The 18,913-nt window shown below is 27.1% G+C and overlaps 1 protein-coding gene across 1 annotated transcript in view; it reads right to left on the bottom strand.

The window, feature by feature from the left end:
• Positions 1-12,175, bottom strand: part of LOC129958057 (uncharacterized) — a 48,544-nt gene extending 36,369 nt beyond the window's left edge. Inside the window, exons 1-2 of the mRNA XM_056070221.1 lie at positions 12,053-12,175; positions 531-754 (exon numbers count right to left, since the gene is read on the bottom strand). Of these exons, the coding sequence (XP_055926196.1) occupies positions 531-660 (130 nt within the window). The 5' untranslated portion in view covers positions 661-754; positions 12,053-12,175. The remainder of the gene's footprint in view (positions 1-530; positions 755-12,052) is intronic.
• Between the last annotated feature and the right edge of the window lie 6,738 nt (positions 12,176-18,913).

The raw sequence follows: 18,913 nt of genomic DNA, 5'->3' as shown, positions 1-18,913 counted from the left end.
TTAGTGGCTTTTTCTAATTTACGCAGGAGAAAACAAATATTGGAAATTATGCTTAATACTGCAACAAATCATATTGCTTACTTGTTTCATTATTATAAATTACAGTTTAGTTCTTGCTGGCAAAAATATCACAGTAATCATTTTTAAGTCAAAAATCCATCAAAATAGACCCTAGAATCACGATGGTGATTTATATTTAAAATTTCTGAGGCGTATTACTGAATTTCTGCATTTTAATTTTATAATTTTTTAATATATATGCAATAATGTATTGAGGGACACCTACAGTATAAAATAAAACTTCTCAAATTATGATACATGTGCCACTATTGGCATATTGCATTATTTTTGGTGATACGATTTTTATTATAAGATAAAATTTTAAATGGACATTCAAAATTAATGTAAATGTGCGTCTCTTTGGTATATATGTAAAAACTACATATATTAATATTTATTAATGTATTACAAAATTTTTGAAATTTTAGATGCAGCGGCTTAAAGCACTAAATCAAGAAAAAAATTCTTACTTTCAACTCCAGCTACCATCTCTTTGACTGAGGCCAATTCTCTACGAAGCTCATGATGTCCAGTTCTTGCACTAGGAACAATGCTGAACATCAAGACGCTGGTGAAACATAGGAGATAAAAGTCCATCATTGTTTTCCTAATCGATATATCCAGAAGATCACAATCTATTTATCTAAATCCGTCCGTAGATTTCTTCACCATGATTTGAATCACCTATCACAATCTTAAAAAAAAAAACTGAAAATTAAAGAAAGATTTCAGTTATTAAATATAATGTATGCCAAAATGTTATATATTCTTAAAATTAATACATACTTTTTATTGCAAATGTCACATAATTTTATGTACAATCAAAGTTTTTTGTGTCACTGCAACGAAGAAGATTCTACTTTTAACAGAAAACTTCAACGGAAGGTTGGAGTTTTATTTTGATTCCAAAAAGAATACTGGTAAATATTATTCTATTACCTATTGTTGAGTCAGGAAACATTTATTAAAACCAATTCTTACATGTGAGAAAAAAGTCATTTTTCGAAGGAATGAAGTAAATTTATGCTCACGTGATACTCATCAAATATGTTGGGCTACCTTAAATTTTAAATCTATTGTGCATACAGGAAATAAAAGAGCAATACCTCACATCACAGCGAAATACGAAGCGTACTTAGACGACATTTGCAATTCACATTTGTGATAGGGTCATAATGAAAACACGAATTCACATCATTTCTTGGCAGAATTAGATTGTTTTCGAAAATCTTTTTAATTAAAAATATGCCTTGTTCTAACAAATTATAACAAAAAGAAGATGCTGCTTTATTTTCATGAATTTTTTTTATTCTTATTACTGATTTGATAATATTTTATTTCTTTTATTGAATTTTTGATTTTTTATAGCTAAAATAAAGAGCTAAATTTTATTATTGTTACAACTTCATCTTCAATATTTTCAGATAAGTGAAATAAAGACCTTCGGACAGTTAACGAATGTTCATTCAGAGAAAACATTAAACTAGTTTTAAGAAAATATAGATTTATTTGGAAAGAAATCATCCTTTTTTTTAAAATCAAGAATCAATATTTTCTATTTCTGAACATAATTGAAATCTCAACTCTTTTCATTTTTACTTATTTAATTACAACCGCTTAAAAGAGTCATGTACCAATATATAATAAAACATATAGTTAAAAGATTCAATTAATTAACATTATTACGCATTTCATTGCGCAATTTTGCTAAATTATCCAAAATTCTATGATATTTGAACATTTTTATATGAGTAATATGTTGTATATTACGGGTAAACAATGTCAGTTACCAACGAAATTATTTCTCACAAATTGTATGCCAAATAATGTATTCTCAATTAAATAGCTAACATTAACTAGCTTGTTACACAAGCCCACTTATTATCCATAACCTAAATGTATTTTTTATGATCTTCTTTAAAATATAAGAAATATATATTTTGAATAGCATATGATATTGCCAAATTTTGATTTTCAGACTTTGTAGAACAGAAGATTGTTTGAAAATTGAAGAATTGAGATGAGACAGATGTAATTCAACAACTAATTTCCACAGTATTTCTCATAAACTTTCATTTTTTTAGGACTTGAGCCAGTGGTTTATGGCCCTTAGCAATGATTGTCTCCATAACCACAAATGCTTTCGGGGAGTTTTCTTTTTCCAGGAAGCAGTTTTCCGAAAGTCACATGTTCTCGTTTTTCTCAGTACGACATGAATGTCTTGATTTTTCATTGTTGCTGTTTTTGTTTTGTTTTAGACTGTTTTATTTTTCCTCCTCCCTGGGTAGTTGCCTAGCAGAAACGAGGACAGGTCAGGGTGTTTAATTCTAGTCAATCCCGGTCATAGAACGGATCACTAAAGCAGACCTACAGTGGGTTGAAATGATAGACCGTTCTCCAGTAAAGGAAGGCTTACTGCCTCTAATGGAAGTAATGGACTCATTTAACAATAAATTGGTAATCAGTGGATCTGCATTCAATTAATTCTTGTAATTTATCCCTCCTAGTTTAGAAAGAGACTACAATAATTTTTCTGATATGTTTCTCATTTTGACAATTGTATATTCAAAATAATAGATTCCTGAACAATCCCAGTTATATTCACCCATTTTACAAGAAACAAAAAACTAGAACAAAAAAAGTTGAGTTTCAAGATTTTTTTTTAAATGCATGCAATTATGATTTTGTAATAAAGAGGAATATTTCTGATTAGAATATTTTCAATATATCCATTGAATATTAACATTGATTGCGTAATGTTTTTTTAACATTGATTACGTAATGCTGTCACTACTAAGTACTATAAACAGAAGGCATTTTATTTTTGATAAGTAATCTTCATTCTGAGAGCTTTCTTCAGAACTATGTTGTCTGTCATTGTGTATTTCGGACGAAATACACAATTTTTGCCACATAATTTTTGTCAACCCTAATCCCGGTTCAATAGCTAATTTCTCAACCGTTAGAAATAGACATAAACTTCCTGCTGGAAAAATGTTCGAAATGATACAAAGAATTATTTTTTTATGTTGCATGAATCAGTAATTTATTTCTGAAAAAAATTCCAGTCTAAAATTGGCTTTATTAATAATATTTATTTAAAATATTCTTGGAATAATAACATTTTAAATGGAAAAAAAGTTACACACTTCCGCAACTAAAACTAAATGAGTTATTAAGCTTTGAATATAACTACATTGGACGATTTTAGACCCTTTCAATGGCCACAACTGGGAGGATTCGCCAATTACGGCACTGCATATCCTCCGGGCGGCAGTTATTTCGTCAAAAATAATGAAGTTTTAAAGCTTCATGTGTCAGACAATTTTAATAGCAGATTTATTTATTTATTTATTTTCTTGCTTAAATTGTTAGGTAGCTTAGAAAATTTTACTTAACAAAATTAATAGGATTCGTGACTGTATAAAAATATAGGTACCATTATTTTTTAATATATTTATTGACTGTAAAAACGCGAAAAAATTCCTTTCGCCATTTAAAGCATTTTTCCATATGGAATTATATATCTATTTCTAATGGTTTAGAAATAAGCTACTGGGCTACGATTACAATGTACTACACCCAGTATATAAGTAAAAACTTATGAAATTCTTTTTAAAGCTAAAAGTTTTTTCTAATAAATGCGGAAATGCTAATAATTCTTTATTGCGGAAATATTTTGCCAATTATTTGGTTTAGTCTAGGTCTTTCTTTTGCAGTCATTTCTTCTGCAGTCTAAAAAATTTAGCAATCCCATCTGATACAATATATGCACTCGAATGAAAATTTTCGGATGAAAAGCCTTCTGCTCTTAAAAGCTCTTGCTCCCGTATTTTTTAGCTGTCTCAGAAATGTTCATCGTTCGAAAATTCTTGAATCTTAAATCGTGTTACCTTATCATCACATCGTCAAAAAAAATCTAATTCTGAAATTGTGTTCTAAAGAATTATGTTTTTCAGGAGATGTTCCTTGTTGTCAACATATATTTTTTAAAAATCATGTTATAAAAGTAGTACTATACTGTGCAGAGAACATCTATATTCGATTATTGAATTCAAAGCCTGATTAAATGTGCTGGATTATTTCTTCGGCAGAATTGGTTTAGTAGCTAAAATAAAAATGCTAAACGACACGTTCTATAATTTTCTAACTGCAATAGTAATCATTATTTTATTTCCTACTGAAAGAATCTATAATATTTTAGATCACTCTTAGTTGAAAATTCGAAGAAATTGAAACTCCTTTCCCAACAGATTACAAAAAATTGAATCATTTATAGATGACTTTGCTTGTTTTCTTTCAAAAAAGAGAGAAAACTACAACTTTTTGCTTCATAATTTAAAATTTCTTCCTCCTTACAACAAGTAATAATCAACAAATGCTTTTAATTTAACATTTATCATTCTTCACTAAAATTTTTTTTGTTTGTTTAAATTTTTATCGATTAATCGTTCAAATATATTTTGTTTGTGTTTTGAAAATTCTTTTATGGCTAAATGAAAAAAAGATTAGTAACAACAAGAAAATGCAACAGCAATGCATTACAGCATTCAGGAACGAAAAAAAAAAAATTGAAAACAGGAAAAAGGTGCAATCATCTGCTTATCAATGTTTCTTCATCTGAGCGACTGGCCGTTTGACCGATTAATATACACAAACACCTTCCTGTAACATTCTTCATCATTGAAATAAACGTCAATATCGCTCGTTTTGGGCTTTAATCTCCCGCGTTGCTATTTTGCGGCTACTTTTATCTCATTTTCAATCAGTTTGTTAAGCGTTTTCGGCACCTAATAGTTCGATCGATGAAGAGGTGACTTTCTCGTCACATTTGTTAACTCTCATTTCTACATTTTAACACTGACCTAGATTTTTTTTATTAGGAAGTAAGTTTGAAAAACAACACCCATACCCGGTTTTGATATATTATAACAGTTATTATCCATTAATCATATTCAGCTTTCAGATTTCCGAAAAATGTTTTTTATACATTTGTATAATCATTTGTAAATATTTTGCACTTCTATTAATAATGCAAGGACATAGAAAAAAAAATCTCCTCTTGCTTCATAATTTTTTTTTCATCCTCATCAATCTTCTTTTTTTTAATGCATGCCATTCTTTTCAATTCCTGCTAATAAAGAAACTAGGTTTTTTTTTGGTGAAAGTTCTTACAAATAATTTATAATTTAATGATTAAGAATCTGTTTAGCGGTGAAAATTTGTGAAACAATTATAATTATTTAATATCAAATTCCTTAAAATTCTTTTCTTCAAATTTTAGAAAGAGCTAATTTAGTTGATAAATAAAAGATGAATTCGAAAGTATAGGAGAATCAGGTGAAAACTAAGACAGTTTTAGTTGACAGCGTAACTTTCTTAACTGCTTTAATAACTTTTTATATATTATAAAAAGTAATTATATACATTTGAACTATCATTCGTAAATATTTTTAGCCCTTTCGCAAACATAGACATGAAAAAGAAAAATGACCCTCCTTATTTTCCTAAAATTATTTTTTTTATATCACATCAATTTTCTTTTTTTTTTAGTGCATACCATTCCTTTCTATCCTCATTTGGAAAAAATGCCATTTTTTTTCTTGAAGTTTATAAAGAATCCTTGATTTAATGATTAAAAATATACCATTAAAAATATAAATTAACATTGTAAAGACATTGAAGCAAGGGAAAGGTCATTTGATAGCTGTTTTTTCGCATTTGTGTTTCTTCAAACTTTAGCTAAAACTGCTATTCATTAGTAATGAAAGGATGAACTTGGAAATTGTAGATGGTTTGATGAAAAAAGACATTAAGTGACGGAATAACTCTTATAGATTAAGTGTGATAACAATTCTCGCGCCGTAATATAAAAGAAATTTATAAAACAACTAAGAAAAACATTCAAAACGTCAATTTTAAGTCATATTTTAAATATATCTTTATTCAAAAATTATTTTGAAGAAATTTTTATTGCATATACGGAAACATTTGTTAATTTAGATTGACATTAATTAAGAGAATTCTTAAATCTTTAAGAAAAAATATTATCATTTCAGAGCTAATTCCCGCATTAAAAGTAGCTTAACCGTTGATTTTTTCAATCTATTTACAATTCTATTTCAACGATGCTTCATAAATTAGTTTATAAAGAGCTTCAAGATTTTACTGGCATTTCCATAGCATTAACTTTTTAGTGTTATTCTAAATTTTAAACTCCAGGTACCTTTTGAATAGCACTTTTGTTATGTTTCTAAAAAATACTGGACCATACGAATGTCAATCATATGGAACATCGAACTAACACAAAAAAATGTTTTTAGGCTCCAAAAAATAAAAAATAGCATAGTTATAAAATTGCAATAAAAAAAAATATCTTCATTCAAAGTATTTCAAAGAGATATATAACTGGTGTTATTTTAGAAGCCTTACACCATTCTGATCATTAAGTTATTCATTTCTCTAATTTTCTGTCTATATTTTTATACATTCAATTATGTCACCCGAAAGAGCAGTACTGCTTTAAAATTGAGCACACTTTCAAAATTATTCACCATTTTTTGATTCTGAAGTTAAATCTTAATAATACGTACAACGAATTTTCAAAAATTTTATTAGAATCATACCTTTCACAGCAATCTACTCAACATGGAAAAATAAAACAAATCTTCGTCCTCAAGGAAGGGAAAAAAATCAGGATGAAATATTAGTATCAACAATGATAACAATTCGGGTTTCACTTTAACAGTTAAATGTATTGTTGTAAAATAAGCTTAATTTTTTAATTAATCAAAAATAGAAAAAGTATATACACGGCAAAAAAAATTTTATCGCTGAAAAACTAATTTTTTGAATCTTGAAACGACGTAAAACTCATTTCTGTGCTGCAATATTTTTATAAGTTACGACAAAATTTGACTTAATTTCTAATTAATAAAAATTTCAAAAAAATCATTTTGAATTTTACATTTATACCCTCCAAAGAATAGATGTGCTAAGTTTGGTAATTCTAGGTGAAACGGTCTGGATTGTAGAACGCCAATATATACACATTCATCCTTATTAGTAATAGAGATAAATATATTTTAAATAATGTTTTCCTCATTATCATTACTAAACCTCATTAGCAAACCACGATGGGTTTTTTTCACAAGTTATCATCATGTTCTTAACTCCTTTCAGCATTCGATTCAGCACTTTTCCGTAAAATTTCACAAATTCCTTGCTCTAAATTTAGAGATGTCTAGAAATTTTATTTCATGATTATAACATGGTATCTGGGATTTTTCTAATTCTTGAATTTTGTTAGAGTAATGTTACATTTTAGGACGCTGTGTTCTGTGAGAGTTTTTCTAAATTAGTAGATAGTGTTTCGGGAAGGAATGGGAAATGAGATTTACATGCTTCATTATTATATTACACATCCATTTGTAAATTTAAAAAAAAAATTATTTTGTTATGCTTAGAAATATGGTATAAGATTTGATAAATTTTAATCATAAGACATGAAATATTTCTAAGGGTAAGAATGGTCATTTTTTATTGAACCTAAACACCGAGTTCTAACATTAACATCATCAGTCACATTCAGTATGTTTGGGGCAAAAAAAAAATATCTGTTAACTACGGAATTATAGAATTTGTTGCCAATTGAAGGCGATAAAACTACGAGATATATATCGCCTGTAAATACATGCCATGAAATCTAATAAATAAGTTTCAAATTTAAAAAAATATTACAATATTTAGTTTCTATTAAGTAAAATCCGATTTCGATTGACATTAAAAGGAAAATTTTATTAGCATCAAAACACTCAAAAATGTCGAATAATGATTTGACTCTGCTTAAAATAACAAATAAATGGTTTTTAACATGTTTTTTTTTTTTTTTTCTTTAGTCCACAGCTAGCCATTTTTCTTCTTCCTTGGAATAAAATCAAATTGTAGAAGCATAAAAACTCAAAGAATCGAAGACTGTCATTATTTTTACACATCAACAACTTCGCTTTCAAAAAGACTTATGATTTTCGGAAGTATGCTGCAATGATAGATCTTAATCCATAATGCATGTTCTCAAAAAATATCTCGTACAGGAAAAATTGCTTTTCTGGTGTTCATTCTTCTTTTTGATGCCGTTAAAATCTTTTGTGTTTCCGAATAGCAAAGGAAATTGAAGTTTATCAAATACAAAAAAAAAATGTTAATTCGAATGCAAAGCAAATGAATGCAAAAAATTCTTGGTAAAATATTAGAATATAATCAATAAAAAATAGAATAATCAATAAAAAAATTTTGTCTTTATTATATTTATTTTCTCTTGACGCTGATTTTGCATAAAACTTTTCATATATTAATTCGATTTCACATTTTAAATTTTTATTATTTACTACCTGAATGCTGTTTTTATAAAAAAAAGAATCAATTGAATAACAAATATATAAGTTCATTAAATTCCGTCCCAAACTTCAGATTAGGATTTTTTTTTAATTTCTTCTTTTTGATACTATAAATAGTTCTCATTTAACAATTTCTGTACAATATTTTCGACTTTCAGTTTCTGGCTATATATAAAATATATCATATAAAAACTTTCAAAAATAAAACTATTCTGTATTTACATCGTCATTTTCGTAAGCCATAAATGTATTTTTGGTGAATGAATTTATTAATTTTTAAAAAATATGAAAGCATCGGAAAAAACAAGAATAGATTCAAAATGACAACTTAACATGTAATTTTTTTAATATTGAGGGATTCTTCCTTGTTTCAATAGCCAAATAAAGGCATTTAGAAAAATAAGCTGAGTCCATGTTACTATCTCCAGTATTTTTAAGACTTAAGGCAATTCCAAAATCAGATCACTTCTATGCAGTAATTTCTCAATCAATATTTCATGCTTTTATCTAAGTTCTTGCCACTCCAATCTGGATTTATTCTCCATTCTAAGCATATAAGCTGTAAACATCTAGAAAGAAAGTTAAAATCGTGGAGGCGTATTTTCGTCAACACTAATAGAAGAACACCTTCAGACAAATGTGGGTTTTTCACAATCTCTTGCACCTACACATAGTGATCTCTGAAGTTCAATATTCTATGCAACTAGTTTCCTCGTCAATGGGTCAGTTAAAATGAATTGTTTCTTCGCCTAAGGAAACGCAACTGGATATAATTTCAAAACAAAAACACGTCTAACAAAGCATATTTTTTTAACTGAGAGCTAAAGAAAACTGCTCCTGAAATGACTGAAATAACTTTGAAATATGTTTTTGTTTGCTTAGTGACATTCAATTTGCGTAAAACTATTTATGATTGCATATGCTACTCGGATCACTAAAATTGTTTCGAGAATACCAAAAAAAGTCCTCTCTTACTCATAATTTAATGTCAAACATCGAGAAAAATGGATAAAATTTTATAGCAGTATTTATTTCTTGTGTGGATGGAAATTATAACTGCAAGAAACAAAATTTTTCAAAAAAATATTTGGAGATATTTTTTATCCGAATACAAGTGATTCCCTTACATCGTTTGTATTTGAAGGCAATTCGAATTTTTCTAAAATGAAACTAAGCAGCTACCATAATATTAAGTTAATATAAAAAATAGCATGATATGAATGCAAGGCATCATCACCATGAAAATGAAATTATTGTTCCCATTAATTTCAGAAAATTCCATAAATTATAATCCCATAATTTAATCTACAATTTATCTCTTTTAATTTAGTGGTACGTAGTATTTGCTGGTCTATACAGGTTGCTGGTAAAATTTATGTACTATCATTACCATCAAAGGAATTTCGATCTTTTATATTGGCCTGAGGATTAAGACTCGTAATTTACCTATTATAAATGTCAAGCTACCTTTTTCTTACAGCAACAATTTTTTTCTTGTAGGAATGCTGAGTATAATTATATCTATTCATTGTTCATCAGTTTGCTTATTTATATTTAAAATATAGTGTGACAAATAGTAGCTGAATCTTAAAATACCCAATATCTTTGTTTTAAACTAAGCTCAGAAAAAATATATGATACAGCACAAAACAAGTATTACTATATAGCAAAGAGAAACATTTTTTTGTTTTAACAGAAAAATAAAGATAAATTTACATTCATTTGGAAAAATTTATAGGAGAAAATGTAATTTGACTGCTTTTAAACATAGAGTGAATACTTTATTTCTTAATTTGAAAGGAAATAAAAGATAATAATTATTTTGAAATTCTCGTGTGCTCAAATTTCTAATTTCGAAATTGTTATTAAAGCTAAATTTTTAATTTACCATGTTAAATATCAAATAAAGATATACGGATGTTTCCTGTTATAAAGGTTTTTCTATAGGTGATTTATTGAATGAAACTTGTTATTAAAAAAACAAATAATGAGATTTTTTTTTAATTCTGAAGAGATAGAATATCTCAATTTCCTAGTTGAGAACGATTGTAAATGCACTAGATGATTGAAATAAAAAGACAGACATTCCCATCGGAGCTCGAAATAAATTACTTTTTTAAAACATTTGATCAGAAGCAATTAAAAGTTTCAAGCTAGGAAAAATTAAAATTTTCCCAAAGATTTTGTGTCATCAGTTTTTTTGTACGAGCTCCATGATTGAATCTTTGAAATTCCTCTGAAGTCATCTTCTCATAACTGTACAAAAAAAGAATACAAATAGTCTTGCTATTATTTTTGAATCAAATTTAACAATTGTTCGAAACGGAAATTTTAGATCGAGGTATTTGGATGATTATTATTTGATTAAGATTTTTAAAATGTAATTAGGATAATGCATATAAAAAAACCAATAAATATATTAAAGATAAAACCAACTTCAACTATCCATGCATTTAATATTAACTATTTAATAACTATATTAACTATTTAATTTTAACATAACAAAAAGGATTGTGAACAAGAAATCTGAAATCATATTATATTTTCACTGTTCCTTCTAATTAAAAAAGAACGAAAATGAACTTTTATAAAAATTAAAACAACTAAAAAATCCTTTTATTTGCTTTTTTGCATAAATTCGTGTGAATTAAATGGATTGAAAGGATCCAAGTAAAATTCACGAGATAAATTTGTATTGGTTTTTAGTTTTTTATAATCTAAAATCTGCTTAAGGAATTTTAAGAATGATTAACATATAAAATCTTACTCTTATTTTAGAATCTTAGATATTTGTGTGGCATTAAATCTTCGTACTGGAAACAACAAATTAATTCATTTAAATTTAAAATATTTAGTATAATGTTTAGTTGTTACATAAAATATTTTAAAAATTGAACTGATGCAAATGCAAGTAAATACTAAAAAGTGCTTGCGTAAATACTAAAAATATTCAAATGAAAACTCAAATTCCAATTTAAAAAATGTTGTTATATTTTTATTTTAAAATATCACTTGAGTATTATTAGATCACTATCACATGCGCTTTATTATCAGGATATAAGTGCATTTAAAATATACAATAAATATCTCAAATGCAACTTTTATCAATCTAACTGGAATTATTTATAATGGTAACTTAAAACGGCAAAAATTACAATCCTGCATAAAAATGCATATATGATAAATGAATATTTAAACTTTTTAGTTAAAAAACATAACATGGAAAGAAATATCAAATATTTTTTTTAAAAATTAGTGTTAAAATATATTATTTTAAAATATATTAAATTATTTCATTAAAAGATATTCCTCCTTTATATAAAATACATTATCTAAAGTATTCCTACAACTTCACATTATTCGGAGCTCTCAATAAATTTAGCAAACAGTTATAAACTTTAGAGCAATAATATGATTACAGATCCCAAAATAAAATTACCGAATTTCTTCTAATCGAAGAAAAGACATAACTGAAGCAAACTCAACCGTCCAAATGATCTTTGTCAGATTTCTCCAGCTATCATCTTACCTAATAAATCAAGTGGAAATCTACTCTTCCACAAAAAAGGATGTAAAAAATTCAATCAATAACTTACTTCTATTCTCCGTTCATTTGACAAGCTTTGGTTTCGGATCGCAGCAACTTGTGAGAGCGCATGCAACGAAATAGTTGAAAATTTGAAATGAAATGCGCTGCTCCATGGACGCAGCGCATGCTCTGTGGAAGACGTTTCTCCTTTCTTTTTTTTAGTGGTTATGATGGATGAAGAGTTTTCCTTTTCCTCCCACTGCTCCTCGCGAACTTATTTCACCCCTCACTCTCACACCCCACATATAAACTTTTATGAGTCTCTCCTTTTGAAATGCAATCTATGATTTCCATCGTCAACCGCAATTTAACAACCACAATTTTGAGTAATTATTTCCACTCAATGGAAATTAACCACGGCTCAAAAACAATGGAGTGGGTTCTTTTATCGGGGGGGGGGGAGAGAATGAATGGAATTTGAAACGGAAAATAGCTTTAGATCCGGAATAGAAAGGGAAAACAGAAAACAAAGAGATATATATCTAGACAACGGAGAATTAAAAAAAAGGTACTAAGACTTTGCAAGCTTAGATCAACGATTTTAAATCGTTTAACATTTGGGAGAAGACTCTTCATATCTGTTTTACTCTAACGCCCCTTGCAGTGATGTCTGTGAATTTTGAAACCACCCATCTCTTCTGATGAATTCTGAAATTTTAAATTATTAATATTAAACTTTTTTTTATTCATCTATTTATATTTTTTTTAAATAAATTTTGTTATTTTTGTATTTAAAACGCATTTTCTTTTATTTTAAGCTCAGCTTTTTTTTATGGGGGGGGGGGGGTAATTTCTTGTTTTTTACCATATATCCGCGACCTTTTTGAGCTATTTGTCCCCTCTAAGGGGTAATATCCCCAATTAGAAAATTAGAAATAAGTTCACAATTCTATAAACAATGGTTAATCATATATTTAAGCTCTGTTTCTATTATACAGTTCGTCAGATGAAACTATTGTTCAAAGAAAAGTCCATTTGCCGATTACCAATAATTCTACTTTTATTATCGTATAGAGATTTTAATCCGCTTTTATTTAACTTGCCTTATTTCTTGTTTGTAAACTTGGCATTTCGTAATCAATTTCTCACCCACTGCCTGATCCGCTAGAATTCTGAAATCCTATGTAAGTGTTTATTCCATATGACAATACATATTTTTTAGTTTTTAGAATTACCAAATAATTGTTTGATTTTATTTAGTTTAGAATCCGTGTAAAAAGAGCTCTCTTACAGCATATATAGGTAAAATAACTCATAAGATTTCATATTAATTATAATAACGAAATATGATTCTTTTATTAAACACTAGTTACCTTTGGTGACTAGCTGTTTCGTCAGGGATATTGCTTATATTTAATTTCACTTAAATCTTTTAGATATAACATGTATATGCTTCCGTCAAATCATCAGACTAAAGCCATGTTATTTTATCTTATACATGTTCTGTCCATTGTGTACATGAACCTTTCTAACGGAGACCACTCCCAAGTCATCATATCACTATTAAAAACGTAAATATCTAATTCATCAGTCTTCTAACTTTTGAGATATTGTAACTTCACTTTTTTTTATTCGTCTCATAAACTGCATAGATATTAAACAGAACCTTTCTTCTTTCGTTTTCAATAATATAAAAAAAAAATCACGAGATTAAATATTAGATGAAATAATGAAAACTGCTTGAATATCAAGAAAATAATAAAATCTATTTTGGAAAATTACACAAAAACTTGCAAAAATTTAGAAAAAACTGCAGAAATATTAAATTAATATTATATGAAATATATATTATTATATGTTTTTAATTTTAAGATGACACAAAAATCATTTTTGTGCAGTAATATTTTTGACGGTTATGGTTGGAAAATGACAAAATTTCACTGAATTTTTAATTAATTAAAATTCTAATTAAATTTTCAAAAAAATCGCACCGACATGCACATTTCTACATTTCAAAGCATATAAATACCATGTTTGCTAGCTCTAGGTGAAACGACCCGGCTGCAGGGAACCCACGCACACTCACACACATTCATTTTTATTATTAGAGAGATTAAAAAGATTAAGATAATATAGATAGAAAGAAATTTTAAAACGGACCTTTGTAACAGTATAATAAATTGTAGAAAATAATGTTTTTCATTAATTTGGTAGTCAAAGTAACAATCGTAAAAGCGTGAGACTAAAAGTAATATGAAAAGGAAATTATGCAACACTGAATAAAAAAGGAAGAAAATTTCTAAGCATTCAATAATATGAATGCTAACATATTATAAATGCTATTAAAATTCCGATTTATTTAGAATTTTTTTCATCAGTGACTCACACGTTTCTAAATATGGCTTTGACCTTCAGATTTTTAATTGAAAAATATATTTTTTTCATCTTAGCATGCTAATAAAAAGTTTTAAATATTTTTATTTTTATTACAAATTGATCGAAATAAACTGATGATTTTTGCTTCAAAAAGTACAAATTGAGTTAGTGACTAAAGTCTTTATTATTTTTAATTAAGAATAAATAAGGAAATCAAATTTCACGATAAATATTCCGCACAAAATGTTTCAAAATTTAACTAACGATAACTTGAACACGTATACCAGCCTCAAATACTCATCTTTCAAAATGGAAACTGTCAATACACAGATCTGATTTAGAATCTCTACAAATTCTTCTTTTTTTCTCTAAAGTTCTGTAATCTTTGGGAAAAAGCAATATTTGCACATATAGAGAACAAAAAATAAGTAAATACGTTATCATCCAAGTTTTTCAACTTCCTAACTATTTTTCTAGTATAAAATTCTGCTCAAAAGTCCTTGATTTCCAGGCTGCTAACTTAACATATTAATAAACTCTTATAAACAAAACTTTTAGAAAGATTTTTTTAAGTGTTTTCGTCACTTTATATACAATGTGAGTTTTGTTTCATTTCCATTTTTGATTAATTACATCTAAAAGCTATATAATGTACCCCTACGATTATTTGAAGTAATTGCCCAATTTATTCGCATTAGAATCATAATAGTTTTTTTTAAGTACCGGGAATTTCCAAAACGGCAATTAAAGGGATTCAGAATTTTGAAACGAAATCTAGATATGTTTACTACAATTGTTTCAGTTCATATCTATATTAATTTTCATGAATCTATATTAATTTTCATTTAAATGAAACGTTTTTCTACTTAAGAAGTTCTTCGAATGTTAAAAAAATTTTACGTCCGTTTGTTTATCATCAGTTTTTAAAAAATTTATAAAATATTAGATGAAAAAATAGAAAAAATATAGTTTCAATTAATTTTTAGAAATGCAAATTTTATTTTATTTTTATCACAATATATTGCTTCTCAACATATTGCTCATCGATATAAAGGTTGTAATTGAAATTTCATTTCGTTTAATTGGTTATGCAGGTTTCTGTATGTCAGTCAATTAAATCCATCAAATTTTTAATTCCTTAAAATAAAAGCAGAAATTTTTAATTTAAAATCACTAAAGACATTAACAAAATATTAGTTTTGAAAGTTTAACTCGCCATATTTCTTAAATATTAGCTTCTATTTTAAAAATTGTAGAATGTAAATAACTTTTTTAATGTAAAAATAAATAATATGATTTGTTGAACAAATAAGATGCTGCATTATTTATAATTGAAATTAAAGCATTTTTTAATCAGAACATATTTAATTTTAGTTTCTATTATCAAAAAATATTTTACAATTCTTTTCTCTTTTAATTGTAGAAATTATGCATTTTACTCTATTATATAAAAATTTGTTTAAAAAAATTTAGCTTTAATCGGTATCACTGAAATAAAACTATTTTGTATTGATTGAAAGAAAAGAAGGTCCTAAAATATCCAAGAACTCTCTTTCGAGCATCGTCAGCAGAAGTGGAAGAGAGATGTAACACGACATCTACACTGAAGAAATTGCTATTTTCTCGTCAGATAACTTTAAAAAAAAATCTCTGCTAAAAATGGAAATCTGGAAAAATGCACGACAAGAAGTAATGATCACTTTGTTAACTCTTCACAGGCAATTTGTTGTGAGTGGCTCAATTTCTCGAAATTGTTGCTTACTCTGAATCAAAATATTTTTGAACAACATACAAAATTAGAAATAACTCAAAACTGACTATCTATATTTGGCCTGTTGTAAAACATATTTTATATCTGAGTCTCTAGATTTTTTTTTTCATTTAACCCCATAACATAAGTTAATTTATTAAATCTTATATTGCCGATTTTTAAAATCAATAATACCTTGGGGGGGGGGGGGCACCTCAAAAATAGGGATGAGAAGCTTCTGGCATGGTGGTAAAAATGAATAAACCGCATTAGATAGTTCATATCAGCTTGAAATCTACTTTTTCAGAAATATATGCAAAATATCAAAAATCAATATTCAGATCATCGTTCAGAGTTTCAGTGGTAAATATGTGTTCACTTAATCATTTCACAAATCTTGGAAATTTAGTGAAATCATGTGTCTAATAAGCTTTTCTAGCTCAATTTAGTGGAATCCATCTGGACTGAATTCTGAAGATAAATTAGACGCAAAATTCAGATCTTCATTGTGAAATTCCTCATACTGCACCATAGTGATTGATACATGCCTTGTAAGTCTACGAATTATTTAATTTAAAAAAATCCCCTGGGAATGGGAATCTTTCACTGAAATCCACTAGCACCAAACCCATACTTTCCATAGCTTTCATACGTGATTCTGTGGGTATCAGCCATCATACGAAAGAAGGATGTAAAAATGTAAGGAAGATGTAAAAGATATAACTAATTATTACAAATTAGGCTACTTAAGAAATAGTAATTTGTCTGTAACCCCTATTCAGTATTTTAATAATTTTTTCCTTGAATAATTCCAGCTACCTTTCTTGCAATCGTTTTCTAATGTAAAAGAAATTTTACAGGAATTGCACATATTGACTATTTTATATTGCATGTATATGTCTTGTTTAATTGTTGAAGTTGTAGTTGTTGAAAAATCAAGGAAAATTACCGTTTTCCCATATTCTTCTTACAATCTCTCTATTATGTTTAAAATGTGTAAAATCGGGTCTCAATCACATTCTTCCTGATTTACATGCGATTAAATAATTCATTATTCGCTTATTAAACCTGTCGGACTGCAGAACTGCCGAAATGATGAATGTGCTGGATAAAAAGAGAGTTATTTATTTTTTTTAAAAGCGTTTTAATAGCAAAATCTATATTAATTGCACAAAATAGAGAAAAATACTTTAAGTACAATACTTTTTTTAAAAAATATTACAAAATCTTACCACTGCTCTGTTGTTTAGGTCACTGCAAAATCACTGGCACTGACATGTAGTTACTTGATTTCTCTTTCATGCTCCTATTCACTCTTCGAAAAACTCCTAGTTACTGATGAGGGTCGATTTGTGTAATGCCAGATAATACAGTGAGGAATATTTCATAATCATCTTATAATTTAATCACGAGGCATGAAACATCACAAAAGAAACTACCTATAAATATTTGAAAAAAATCTTGAAACTTTGCAATATTTTCTATAATTTAATAATTGAAAATGCAATGTGTCAGAGATCTAACGCAAAAATCAAAAATATATCCTTTGTTTTAAATTTACAGGAAGAATTAGAATAGCCATATTTGACAAAAAAAAATTTAATTTATTTCATTTTTCTTATAAGATGGTAATAGCTTTTTTCAATTTCCGTGATTTTTTTTAAACTTAGACTGAATTTATGATTATAGGTACTATTTAAAAAATTCAATAATTTTACATCTTTAACATCAAAAAAGTACAAAGAACATTTCAGTTATGTACGTTTTAATGATTCAGAAAGAGAACAAAATTGTACTTTCTTTCATATTTCAGTTATATTTAATGTCAAATATATATTTTGAATTTATGTTTATCATATTTGAATTTAAAATATATTGCATATTTTTAGATAAGATCATTTTTGCAAAATTTTTCAGTGCATTTTTATCTCATATCATCAAAAGTGTGAAATTTAAAAGTTCATACAAATATAAATAATAATACATAAATTTGAAAATTTATACAAATATAAATAATAATGAATAAAATTAAAAATTTATGCAAATATAAATATACAGTCACTTAACTTGTTAATAAATATGAAATCATATAATATGAAAATGTATTTTTAAAATACATAAAAGTATGTTTGTTATATGAATTCATTACAATTTCAAAATATACAGAAAAAATAAATCCTTCGAACTTTTAAGTTATATTAGAAGTTTAAAATTGAAGGACGTTTGTTTTATTTATGTTTTTTGTTTATATTATTAAAAAATCGTATATATGACTGCCATTGAGAGGAGATATTTCTAGAAATTTTGAGATATTCATTTTCTTTCACCTGGTCTTGAAGAGTGATAAATAAGCTCAAAAGCATTTCTTAAAAAGGCAAAACGAATTTTCGATAAATCTTTTCAGCACATAAGACGTTTTACGACTGGAGGGTTAAAAAGAATCCTTATCACTCGTGTCCATAACCTCAAGCATAAAAGTTTTGAATAGATATTTGTTCAGAAACATTTCAACTGTCTTCATAATCTGAGAAATTTTATTGAAAAGAAATTCCAAGCTTTTTCTTATGCAAAAGTTTTGTCGCACATAAAAACAATTCTGAAAATTATCCCAAACTTTGACAGGGGTGTTTTCAATAAGCACTGAATTTGCCTCCGGCTAGACAAAAGTGTGGGAGGATTCAAACTTGAAGTTCCCATATAAAAAAATGCATTAAAAAGTTCGCACAAAAAAAAGGACTTATCTAAAAGTAGATGGTGGAGTTTAAATTTAAGCACCGAGTTTATTAAAATCTGTCCATCAGA

This window comes from Argiope bruennichi, chromosome X1 (assembly GCF_947563725.1).
Source record: "Argiope bruennichi chromosome X1, qqArgBrue1.1, whole genome shotgun sequence".
Classification (NCBI taxonomy): Eukaryota; Metazoa; Arthropoda; class Arachnida; order Araneae; family Araneidae; genus Argiope; species Argiope bruennichi.
Note: the sequence above shows the minus strand (reverse complement) of the source record. Positions and strands in the feature narration are given on the sequence as shown.